Source organism: Hyla sarda, chromosome 6 (assembly GCF_029499605.1).
Source record: "Hyla sarda isolate aHylSar1 chromosome 6, aHylSar1.hap1, whole genome shotgun sequence".
Taxonomy (NCBI): Eukaryota; Metazoa; Chordata; class Amphibia; order Anura; family Hylidae; genus Hyla; species Hyla sarda.
In genome coordinates, this window is record NC_079194.1 from 144377153 (window position 1) to 144390234 (window position 13082).

Sequence of the window (13082 nt, forward strand, 5' to 3'; positions counted from 1 at the left end):
CATGCCCTGACATCTATTTGCTGTCAGGGCATGCTGGGAGTTGTAGTGGGGAAACAACTGGAGGCACCCTGTGTTGGAAGACACCCAGCCCCCGACCAATATCGCCCCCCTCACCTGTGCCGGACCATGAGCGGGGGTCCGTAGCAAGCAACAAGTGTATGCCCGGCTTCCTGTCATGCCCGTACACTCTGGAAACTGTCTCTATGTTTCTGGAGGATTGAAAGTCCTCCAGAACCATAGAGAGAGTTACCAGAGTGTAGGAGCATGACAGGAAGACGGGCATACACTTGTTGCTCAGAGTGTGATGGGCCCTCCTGTAAATGGCGCCCCCCTCTCTTTATAACGCGCTCCCGGTAATGACAGGACACAGCAGTGAGGAGGCGGCGTATCCCCATAGGAGCCACGGCTGTAAGGAGAGGTAAGAGCCATGTGCCTCCCTGCTGCAGGGAGAATATGCAGCAGGGAGGCGGCCAGTGTGAGAGTCCAGGGAGCCAATGCGCAGCCCTGGATTTCACTGTGCTCGCTCTCGCCTGTTTGATTGACAGGCGGGAGCGAGCACCGCAGTGACTGGAATTTCGACTCATTTGCCAGGCTCAAATGAGACGAAATTCTGTAGCGACGTCACTGCCGAATGCATTCGGCCACTAGGAGGGCGACCACTAGTGGCCGAATTTAAAAGTGATTTTAAACTGGTTTAAACTCACTTTTTTAAATTAAACTATATTAGAGATATGTTGTAGTACTTAAGTACTACAACATATCAATTTTTTTATTTCATGACAGTGCCCATTTAAATCCTAATATCGCAGCCACAAGTGTTGCAAGATCTCTGTTTCTATGGCTGGGTCAGTTGGAAAGACATATTGAACATAAAACACCCAGAGATCAACTTCTTTCCTCTATGCCTATGCCAAAACTCACCACTGCTTTCTTGGTTGACGTACCATCTGAATCTAAGGATAGCTGCAAAATCTGCAGCATTATCCAACTCTACCCGAAGAGCCCTTTGGTTGAAAAACTGGCAGGGAGATTCTGTATCAAACACTAAACTATGTTCTATTCTCTTTGAAGGTAAATTGGTGTTCGGCTCTGTATTAGATAACATTTTACAGCAAGCAGCAGACAACAAGTTGATATTCCCCGAAAAATAATTTCTGTTCAAGAATAGACAGAAGGAATATAAAAGGGAAATCCGGAAGATTGAGTTACCCTAAAGGAGGTAAGGGGGAGAGATTTCTTGCTCAACCCTAACCATTCAGACAAAAAAATAGTTACTTGCCGTGGGTGGGTGGGTTGAAGAGACTGACTATTCTGCCATCAGTGGAAGGACACAACAAACCAGTTCATTCTAAACTCCATCAAGAACTGGTTCAAGATAGGAGTTTGTCTCTTCTCCACCTCAAATCTTCTGCACAACAAATCTCCGTTCCGATTGTCTAAACAAACGGTTATTTAAAGGGGTTCAGGTTTGCTAGCTCTGGGAGCAATCATTCCTTTCCCTCTGGAGGAACAAGAACAGGGCCACTATTCTCGCCTTTTCCTTGTACCCAAACCGAATGGTTCTTTCAGAACAATAATACATCTAAAACATTTGAACAATTATATAAAACTTACAAATGCTTCAAGATCAAAACCATTAACACAGCTGTCCCCCTAATACCTCAAAATGCCTGGGTGGCAACAATGGATCTAAGGGACGCTTATTTCCACATACCCATTTTTCAGACACATCAAAAATTTCTGAGATTTGCTGTAACCCAAAACCATCTGACCTTCCACTATCAATTCAAGGCACTACCGTTAGGGATATCCTCGGCCCCGAGGATCTTTACCAAAGTTATGATAGAAGTGGTAGCTTCCTTGAGACAAAAATGAATCCTTATTATTCCATATCTGGACGATCTTCTGGTTATTGCCCGGTCCAAAGAGCTCTTGTCCCAGCATGTCAAATTAACAATTCTCTCCCTACAGAATTTAGGCTGGATCATAAACTTCCAGAAGACAGATCTCCTTCCTGCAAGACAGAAAAGGTTTTTAGGAATGATATTGGACTCCAACAGGCAAATGACTTTCCTCCCAGACGAAAAGGTCTTAGCATTAATCCAGAAAATCTAAATCTTCCATCAAGCAAACTGTACTACCATCAGAAATGCAATGTCCCTGTTTGGCTCCATGGGACTGCTGAAATGCATGAGGTCATAGAACCTAAGTCATTCCAGAAGTTTTCAGAAACAAATTTTCAATTTCTGGGATTGTTCACAGTGTTCTCTGGAAAAGAAGACAGGATTCCTCTCACTGTGAAGAAATCCCTCAAATGGTGGATGAAGAGCAAAAATCTAAAAAAGGAGTATCCTGGTGCCAGCCAAAAGGGTTGGGGGGCACATGTTTAGGATTGGTTTCTCCAGGGCGCCTGGTCAGAGGAAACTCTCCTTCGCTCTTCCAATTTCCGAGAACTAAAAGCTGTGTTCAAGGCTTTGAAGGCTTCACAACAACTCATTCTTAAATCATGTGAAGACAAAATGCTACTACAGAGCTTTTCTAAATCATCAAGGGGGAACAAGATTGTCTCCTACAAGCACTAACAGAAAAAAAAAAATTATTGGGAGGACGACAAGATATTGTCAATTTCTGCTGTATATCTCAAAGGAAGCAAGAATATTCAGGCAGATTACCTAAGCAGACACCAAATCAATCCAGGAGAATGGGAACTCAATCCAAGTTTTTCAGGAACTGGTCTTGAAGTGGGGCATACCAGAAGTAGATCTATTCACCACCCCGAAAAATCGGAAGGTAAACAAATTCTTTTCCCTGTTTCCAGGCTATCTCCCAGATGGAGTAGACGCTATTCAGAGTTGGAACTTTAAAATAGCCTATACGTTCCCCTCCTTTCCCTCTGGTCAGCAGGACTCTGCAGAAGATATGTATGGAGAGATCCAAAGTGATATTCATAGCTCCAAGGGGGCCCAAGAGGGTGGTGGTACACCCTGATTCAGCAACTGTCCATAGATCACCCTTACCCTCTTCCAGTAAGAGAAGATCTCCTGTTGCAGGGCCCGCTATTCAAGGATCTATCAAATCTGCAGTTGACAGCCTGGCCTTTGAGCAGTCAATTTTGAATCAGAAGGGTCTTTCTCACAGAGTTATTGATACTCTTAAAAAACAAGAAACCTACAACTTTTGCTATCTACTGGAAACATTGGAAAAAATGTGTCTCCTAGTGCGGCTCCTTGTCCTCCAAATCCCTTGAACCCCAATATCCCTCAAATTCTAAAATTTTTTCAAGATGGACTTGACAAAGGTTTATCAATCAGTAGTTTGAAAGTACAAACAGCAGCCTTGGGTTTATTTTATTTTATTTACACAAGTATCGCAGACCATAAGAGGATTAAAAGATTTTTTGGGACTGTGGCAAGACTGAAACCAAAAATATCTAACCTTTTGCCACCTTGGGATCTAAATTTAGTCCTCACTAGAGAACCACTTTCGGATTCTTCAATAAATTTCTGACCTGGAAAGCAGTCTTCTTGACAGCTATCACAACAGCAAGAAGGGTGAGTGAAAGTCAAGCATTTTCAATTGAAGAACGTTACCTGAGCTTGAAGACAGAATTATTCTGAAATTAAATCCAGCTTTCCTACCAAAAGTAGTGACAAACTTCCATAGGTCTCAAGACATCATCCTGCCCACCTTTAGCAATTCTCCAAAAAATAGGAATGACGAAATGTTCCATTCCTTGGACGCGAGAAGAACTATTCTTTATCTACAACAATCCAAGGACTGGAGGAAAGATCTAAATCTTTTTGTTCAGTTCCAGGGCCCTAACAAAGGGAAGAAAGCTTCTATTGCCAGGTGGGTGAAGTCATCTATTTCTGAAGCTTATCGAAGATCTGGGAATCAAGTTCCGGAACATCTAAAAGCTCATTCAACCAGAGCAATGGCAATCTCCTCGGCTGAAAAATCTTCTACCCCACACACCTTTAAACACTACAAATTGGATGTAGCTTCATCCCAGCATTTGGCCTTTGGACAGAAAGTGCTGCAAGCTGAAGTCCCTCCCTAGACATCATTTATATGGTATGTCTAATATGTGGTGCTGATGAGATGAAAAATGGGAATTATGACTTACCGATAATTCTGTTTTCTTGAATTATCACATCAGCAGCCTTTAATCCCTCCCTAAGGTTTGTACATATGTTTATTTATATATATGTATGCTTCTTAGTATTTGGTAAACACTGAGGGGTTGTCTAGGGAGGGGCCTTTTAATCTCTTTGTGCTTCCTGTTCCTTTAGGATCAATGGGGGCAATCTCATATGTGGTGCTGATGTGATGATTCAAGAAAACAGAATTATCGGTAAGTCATAATTACCTTTTTTTTTTTTTTTTTTTTAAACAGCACTTAATCATTTCAGTGACTGACATTGGAGCTAGCTCCGATGTCAGTCATTACCGGCAGATGTCATCTGCTGATAACAGTGGGGATCCGCCAGTTATGACAGACCCAACCCGCAGGCCTGCGTCATGTTCCCCTCACCGATCCAAGACGTACCGGTATGTCATAGGTGAGGGAGGGGTTAAAATCCTACCGGTCCACAGGGGAAGAAGTTCCCCATTACTGTGCTGCTGTTAGGACTAAGGGAAAACTTAAAACATTTACAGTTGTCTTTTTGCAGTTCTCTCCCTGCAGCTTCTGTGTCTCCCAATGTGCCCCCACTCTAATCCTCCTCAGAGTTCTACCTGCAGCTTTAATTTGATCTCACACTGAGCTGCAGAACAGTCTTGCAAACACAGGAGAGATTACATTTTTGTCTGATAAGATATTACAAAGTTTCTTATAAACTCGTAGTATTCATCAATACAAAGAAACTACCATGACTATTTAAGATTAGGGCCAAATTCAGCACATTTTGCTGTGGGTTTTCAAAATGAAAAATCTACAGTATTTATTGCAGCAGTAAATTAAAGTTTTAGTATTTCTGGAAACACTACTAAATTGTCAATTTTGCCAATAATTTAATGTTGCAATCTTAGCTGTGGAAACAGTGAAGATCTGCCGCAAATTCCCCAAGATGGTGCCTATAGTTTACAGAAATACACAGCATAAAATCTTCAACAAATGCACCCCAAAATCCCAAATTTCTTGTGCTTTTTCAAGTGCGGATATTGGTGTGAAGATCTCTGTGCTTGGCTAATCCTATGTTATCACGCCAATCCTCCCTGACCGCGAAAGCTCACAATCATCCTTTAACACAGTTACTCTGATCACTCTTCTCTTCTTGGTGACAATCCCAAATTAAGCCAATGGAGGAAGGATAACACAAAGAATCTTTGGACTCAGTCCTTCCCATGTTCCCTGGTGACAACATGCCACATGACAGCACAGGCATGTAGGTAGCATTTTTGTTTTTTATTAAATCTTCCCATTTTCTGTACAGAAAAAAAAAATGCACATTTTGCCTTGAACATCGGTAACATTTCAATATGACACAGCATGAACAGAATGACATTATCTATACACAGAGAGAAAACAATTTACAGAAAGAAAAATGTACTCAAATGTGTGGATGTGACTCGTTCCCTGTGTGCGGAGAGGCAGGCTTAGCTCCAGTGTATATTGCACAACCAGAATGGCAGTACAGGACAGAAGGAGTTAAAGCCGGTTATGAGATCATGGGATGGTCTGTGGTTGCAGTCCTGGCTTTAGCATGTAGGAGAGGAAGGGGGTTGCTTGGAGTGTCTGACTATGCTGCAGTCTTGAGTTCAGTTATCGGTACAATTTCTTGTAGCTGATGAAAAGAAAAAAAACACTTAGTGAAAGGTTTAACATGTTTACAATGGAGGTGACGCCGCTGACCTGGAGAATGCCATATTATACAGCAGCAGGTATCTGGGGTGACATGTCTCCAAAATAGATACAAAGGAGATCATATGGCAGCTGTATCTGCAGCAGTGAGGGATGCAGAGGAGCCACCTCCTGCCACATGACAAACAGCTTGTACTCTTATCCAGATTTAAAGCAGGCAGTTCATCAGTCACAGGCAGCAGTGGTGCCTACATTGAGCAGAATGGAATGTTTTCTGAAATTTCTAGAAGTAGGCCACGCAGTTGGAGAAACCATCTGCAGAAGTAGGCAAGAAAAAAAAAAAAAAGACAAAGGACTATCCTGGAAGACAAAGGGCTAAGTAATGCTCTGTTGTCGTTGCAAATCGCACATTGTCCAGCAATAATGTACAGGCTGCAATAACCATTAATGCTTAAACAGGTCACAATCAATCAGCAGCCACAGAAACTAGAATTTCCCCTGTAGGTCCCCTTCCCTCACAGCCACAAAGTTACCAGGTGCAAAACTACTAACTTCAGTGCGGTTATGTTCACATTTTACACAGGGTACAGTTGCACCCACACACTGCTTTCTATAAGGCCCTAAATGGGACATCGGCATGAACCAGCTAAGGATATATTGCTCAGCATCCCCTAGTGAGAGTTGGGTGCTGGGTACAGTAGTACAATTCATCAGCAATGAGTAACCAAAGCAGCTGAATGATTTCCTCTACACAGATTATAGCCTATGTGTCCACACATATAATCCTTAAATGCCTATGCAGCTGGCAATTAGACAGGGAGCTGTGGGAGAAGGGGAAGACTAAGCCATTATTAAATGAAACCAGACAGCGGTACCACAATGAGCAAAGAGGTGTGGGGGGGGAATGGAAAAAAATAAAAAAATCGATAAATTAGACATTTCACAATGAGAGGAGCAGAAGAAACACGAGTCATTAAGACAAAGCAAAGTGAAAGCTCTCTGGGCACAATCCAGGTCTCAGAGTGGACGTTTCTGGTACAGTTCCATGTTTGCTTCTCATGGCAAGCAGAGGACAACCTGAGTCATGGGTGCCTTCGCTGCAATCACTAATACTTTCTGTGGAGCTGACAAGTTCTGGTAAAATCTCTTAGCATCCGCTGGAAAGGTTTGGAAACTTCTGCACAGTTTTGTGTGCATGATGCTAGGGAGGAGCAGTTTCTGTTCAGAGTTTTGGCAGCACAAGAGCTGGGCATCCAGATCCCCTTTGCAGACCTCCAGGCTCAGACAGCTTCTAAAAGTGCTCAATCTCCAAATTCTTTCCGCATCTCATGACTAGGTATGCAAAGTGGCTGAGGCACTGCTTCCAACTCAGGAGGCATATTGTTAAAATATTCCCAGTCCCCTCTATCTCCCTCCCCACCCCAAAAAAGAACAAAAAGGAAAAAAATAAAAAATAAAGTCCACATATAGCAACACAGCACTAGGAGAGAAGGGGGCTGTGCAGCAACAGAAGACCTGCAGTCTCTGGTTAAAGTAGCCATGTTTTTCAAGGTCTGGATCAGGGCAGAATAAATTGAGAAAGCAGGGGAGATGGGATGCTTGAAATAAGAGAATTGGTGGAGGGAACCCCACAGTTGCTTCCATCTCGCTCTCCAGATTCAACAGCACTGGAAGGAGTGGGATGGAGGAGAAGGAAGATGGTGGGATCAGGCTGCATGAGAGCTGTACACATGGACACAGGGCCGTCCTCCCTCCCCAGAAACCCCTGCTTTTCAAAGCTGTTGCTGAGGGGTGTAGGAGGGGGTCTTCTGCTCTACCTGTCCTTCATCTCTCGTGTCACCCTCTTGGTGATGCGCCCACATAGAAGGCCCCCAAAGAATAAGACGCAAACTCCAACCATGATGACAGACAGGATGTAGTTCTTGGATGGAGAGCTCATCACTTGCATTGCCAAATCTGAAAACCCATCAGCTGGGGCCACCTGGAAGAAAGCATATTTAACAATTAGCCAGTTATCAGGGGAGAGGGGCATATAGGACACACACTGCATTTTTGGTTTCAATACACTAGCTGCAAAAAAGACCTTATTAAAATCAGTGCTGTTTTTCTCGGCCAGGATGCAAGTGATCCACCAGTGCCTTTTTTTCATAGCTGAAGGGACCAGAACAGATGAACAATACTTATATGTAAACCCAACCTAAAGACTGTGTACTTTTCTTACAACATAGTTTTTCCCCAGTTGGCAGGTGTGCCCAAGTTTCACCCACAGTAGAAAAAAACTGAAAATAAAAATCAATACATATTAATTCTTGAATACAGAAGGCTGCATGTAAACTGTGATGCCTTAAAGACTTATTGCTTGCTGAGATGTTTCTCACCTTGGCTGCATAACTCCACATATCAAGCCGGTCCTGCAGTCTCTTCTTACACTCTGGCTGCAGTCGAACCATCTTATCCTGTAATGCTTCAATTAGGCAGGACATCTCTATGGGAAAACAGGACGTAGTTACTCTTTTGAATAAAAGAGGCTAGTTGTACAATAAAAAACGCAAACCCACTGCCACAAGTAAGGCGCCAGCAGATGATCGGCTGGGAAGATTTAAAACTAAAATTATAATTGCTGGCGAATTAAAAATTTAAAGGGGTACTCCGCTGCCCTGCTTTCGGAGCTCTGCTCCAAACGGCTGTGTGCAGGCTTCCGTGTTCAGAGCAGCCACTCGTGCCATCGCACCCCCTTCCTATAGACTTTCGTTGAGGGGGTGGTGGGCGTGACGTCACGAGGGGGCGGGCATGACGTCACGAGGGGCGGCCCTGAACACGGAAGCCCGCACACAACAGTTTGAAACAATAAACTTCCGGACGTAGGAAGGGAGCTCCGAAAGCAGGGCAGTAGAGTACCCCTTTAATGGTAGTACTCGCAAGAGGCAGCCAGGCTCTGTACACAAAAATAAACAAGACAGAACACCTGATAAGGCAACATAATCTGTTAGGAAGTGTTGTGATTAATTTGATAATTTATACTAGGGATGCACCGATATATCGGCGGCCAATACATATCGGCCGAAAATAGCTATTTCGGCAAGATGCCGAAACAACAAAAAATGTGCCGATAATGACCCACCCCCCCTGCCCGCCCACAGCACAAGTTACAAACACTGCCAGTGGCAGAGGGACTCGTGGGGGTGCAGGGGGGGGGCGGCCGCACCGGGCGCAACATCTGGGGGGGCGCGCTCTCCAGGATAGGAATACTTCTTTTTATGTGCCCGGGCCGGCTCCCGTGTGTGGCTGCAGGCGGGGGCCGGCCAGAGCATATAAAACCTAATACTGTATATTAAAAACCAGGGGGCCTCCAGCTGTTGTGAAACTACAACTCCCAGCATGCCCGGACCGGCAAAGTCTGTCCGGGCATGCTGGGAGTTGTAGTTTCACAACAGCTGGAGGCCCCCTGGTTTATAGTACACAGTATTAGGTTTTATATGCTCTGGTCAGGCCCCGCCTGCAGCCACACACGGGAGCCAGCCCGGGCACATAAAAAGAAGTATTCCTATCACGGACATCCCTGTGTCCCGAAAAATCTTTTCGGGATATAAGGATGTCCGCCGGTCACTCACCATTCCCCGGCGTCCTCCTGCGATCCTCCTTCGGTCCCTCGCTTCTCCGCCTCTATGGTTGCTGACGTCCCATGCGTACAACCATAGAGACGCAGGAGGACCGCAGGATCGTCGCAGGAGAACGTGCGCTGGCCGGGGCCTGGTAAGTGACCGTGTCATCTTCTTGAGTGTTCCGGTCACCGCTCCTCCGGTCCCGGCACCTACTGCTATGGTCCATGGGCCATAGCAGTAGATGTGACCCCGGGCGGGAGGAGCGGTGACCGGAACACTGTGGGGGCAGAGGTACAGACATACAGCCTCCAGCCGTACACTGTATATGGCTGGAAGCTGAATGTCTGTGGGGTGGGGGGAAGCTGCCTAATATTGTGGGGGAACTGCTGACCTAATGTGGGGGGGAGCTGCCTACAAATGTGGGGGGGGGGAGCTGCCTACAAATGTGGGGGGGGGAGCTGCCTAATATTGTGGGGGGGGGGAGCTGCCTAATATTGTGGGGGGGGGGAGCTGCCTAATATTGTGGGGGGGGGAGCTGCCTAATATTGTTGGGGGGGAGCTGCCTAATATTGTTGGGGGGGAGCTGCCTAATATTGTTGGGGGGGAGCTGCCTAATATTGTTGGGGGGGAGCTGCCTAATATTGTTGGGGGGGAGCTGCCTAATATTGTTGGGGGGGAGCTGCCTAATATTGTTGGGGGGGAGCTGCCTAATATTGTTGGGGGGGAGCTGCCTAATATTGTTGGGGGGGAGCTGCCTAATATTGTTGGGGGGGAGCTGCCTAATATTGTTGGGGGGGAGCTGCCTAATATTGTTGGGGGGGAGCTGCCTAATATTGTTGGGGGGGAGCTGCCTAATATTGTTGGGGGGGAGCTGCCTAATATTGTTGGGGGGGAGCTGCCTAATATTGTTGGGGGGGAGCTGCCTAATATTGTTGGGGGGGAGCTGCCTAATATTGTTGGGGGGAGCTGCCTAATATTGTTGGGGGGAGCTGCCTAATATTGTTGGGGGGAGCTGCCTAATATTGTTGGGGGGAGCTGCCTAATATTGTTGGGGGGAGCTGCCTAATATTGTGAGGGGGGGGGGGAGCTGCCTAATATTGTTGGGGGGAGCTGCCTGATATTGTGGGGGGGGGGGGGGGGGAGCTGCCTAATATTGTTGGGGGGAGCTGCCTAATATTGTTGGGGGGGGGGGAGCTGCCTGATATTGTGGGGGGAGCTGCCTACTAATGTGGGGGAACTCCCGACCTAATGTGGGGGAGCTGGCAATCTAATGTGGGGGAATCTAATCTAATGAGCGGAGCGCTGCATTTTACCAGAAGACGGGGAGAAGTCATTTTCGGTATCGGTTTCGGCCGGACATTTTTTTTTATTTCGGTTTCGTTTCGGTTCTGAAATTTCCATTTCGGTGCACCTCTAATTTATACATTATTGTGCTAAACTAAACTAACGGAACAGAAAGCCATGATACAAATAAACAGAGCACATTTGAAGAGGTGCACAAAATTGCCGCAGGCTCAGTATGTGGATAGCACATATGAAATCTGCACTGTAACTGTAAGGAGTTATGCAAAAATTAAAAACTTACGGCGTCCTTTGCCTGGCGGGATTGCAGCACAGTGGTGTTTAATGTCCAGTGCGCAGGCAGTGTGCAGCACAGGATCCACAAAGATGTCCGCTTTACTCTCCTTCAGCATGTTAAGAACCTCCTGCCAGAAGAAATGGCACAAACTGTAAGTAAAAGGAGTCTGAAAAGCTACACACTGGTGCTGACCATGACCTGGCCATTGGGGGGGGGGGGGGGGTTGCAGGCATAATGGTGGGGATGCACACTTTCTAGAAGATATTCTGAGGATGATTACCTTCTTACAACCAGGAGACTTTATTTTAAGCAGGTTCATCTTCAGACACTCTTCCACCTGTCCCGTAGGTTCCTGAGCTGCAGCCTCCTCCCCACAAAGTGTGTTGATCTGCAAAAACACCACATCATCATACCAATGCATGGACGTAACAGCCATCATTTATGGCTATAATGCTTACAATAACAGAAAAGTTAAATTTTAAAAACTTACCTCCTCAGAACATTGAATCTGCAGCTGAGGATCTAGTCTGTAATCAATTGCAGTCTCCTGAATTATTACACGAACCTGATCTTCGCAGTCTGGAGACAGACGCTATACAGAAAGAATTATAAATGATATACAAGAAAAAAAAAGCTATTTTTGGTGCCACAAACATAAGGTGCAAAGTAATATCACTTAAAAGGGGTACTCCAGTGGAATTTTTATTTTTTTTAAATCAACTGATGCCAAAAAGTTAAACAAATTAGTAAATTACTTCTATTAAAAAAAATATGAATCCTTCTAGTACTTATTAGCTGCTGAATACTACAGGGGAAATTCTTTTCTTTTTGGAACACAGAGCTCTCTGCTGACATCTCTGTCCATTTTAAGAACTGGAGAAAATCCCCATAGCAAACATATGCTGCTCTGAACAGTTCAAAAATGGACAGAGATGTCAGCAGAAAGCACTGTGTTCCAAAAAGAAAAGAATTTCCTCTGTAGTATTCAGCAGCTAATAAGTACTGGAAGGATTAAGATTTTTTTTTTTAATAGAAGTAATTTACAAATCTGTTTCTGGCACCAGTTGATTAAAATAAAAAAATAAAATAAATAAAAAAACAAAAAAAAAGTTTTTCACTGGAGTAAGCCTTTAAGGTTGTGAAAAAGTTGACAATGTCCTCCAGAAAACACTACCAAAGGTTCTACAAGTCAAGGCTAAGAAGCACCAGGTAAAGACTTCTTTCCTCACCTGGTCAGCATATTTCAACTTCAGGCAGGAAATGACTTGTCCCTCCAGTTCAGTGTCGTCTTTGGCATTGTTCAAAATAGACTGGCAGAATTTAGGGATATCAGCTTTGCAGGACTTTCGAAGTACAGGATTCAAGCGATAATCTGAGAATACAGAGATGTCAAGTATGAAAGAGGGTCAGTGACAGAATAAAAAATAATTAAAAAAACCACAACATTGCAAGAACATGAATATAGACAGACCTGTGTTCTGTGTGATTTGACGCTTTGTGATCATTTGTTTACATTTGGGGTCCATGGTCTCTGTGTTCTTGTTTTGCTTCAGACATAGCAGGATGTTCTTGGAGTCTGCGTCGCTACAAAACCTCTGCATAAACATGAGCAAAGAAAGGTTATTAGACAGGTCCTTGGGAAATTACCATGTTCTTTTCCTGGTACCCCTGGCCCCATAAAAGGTTACCTTGATCATTTGTTTGCAGACCCTCATAAGCGTGTAATCTAGTTCAGGGTCCATCATCTCTGTCTCCTGGAGCTTGAAGACTTTCTGATGACAAGAAGAACTCAGCTGCTTCTTCTTTTCTTTGAGACACTCAATGATCTACAACACAAATTAAACATGATCAGCAAAAAATAAGAAAAATCACCATTGGCAACCAACATAGGGCTCTCTAACCTGAGCATTTCCAAAGGGCACATTTGGACACAGGGAGGTTATGTCATTTTTGCAGGAATCGTACAGCTTTGGCTCCAACCGGATATCTTCGGACTGTATAAAAGATCAGATGTTCCCATAAGCTTAAATACTGGGTTATGATTTTATGTTCTAAAAATAGGCTAACAGCCATGAGGCTTAGCGCTAAAGTCTACATT

The 13082-nt window shown here is 44.6% G+C and overlaps 1 protein-coding gene across 1 annotated transcript in view; it reads right to left on the reverse strand.

Annotated features, from left to right (window-relative positions):
- Nucleotides 1-5392: 5392 nt before the first annotated feature.
- Nucleotides 5393-13082, reverse strand: part of GLG1 (golgi glycoprotein 1) — a 45308-nt gene continuing 37618 nt past the window's right edge. The window contains exons 18-27 of the mRNA XM_056525454.1: nucleotides 12886-12978; nucleotides 12673-12810; nucleotides 12456-12579; nucleotides 12214-12356; nucleotides 11475-11576; nucleotides 11265-11372; nucleotides 10991-11111; nucleotides 8182-8288; nucleotides 7621-7784; nucleotides 5393-5786 (exon numbers count right to left, since the gene is read on the reverse strand). Coding sequence (XP_056381429.1) covers nucleotides 5765-5786; nucleotides 7621-7784; nucleotides 8182-8288; nucleotides 10991-11111; nucleotides 11265-11372; nucleotides 11475-11576; nucleotides 12214-12356; nucleotides 12456-12579; nucleotides 12673-12810; nucleotides 12886-12978 — 1122 coding nt within the window. The 3' untranslated portion in view covers nucleotides 5393-5764. The remainder of the gene's footprint in view (nucleotides 5787-7620; nucleotides 7785-8181; nucleotides 8289-10990; nucleotides 11112-11264; nucleotides 11373-11474; nucleotides 11577-12213; nucleotides 12357-12455; nucleotides 12580-12672; nucleotides 12811-12885; nucleotides 12979-13082) is intronic.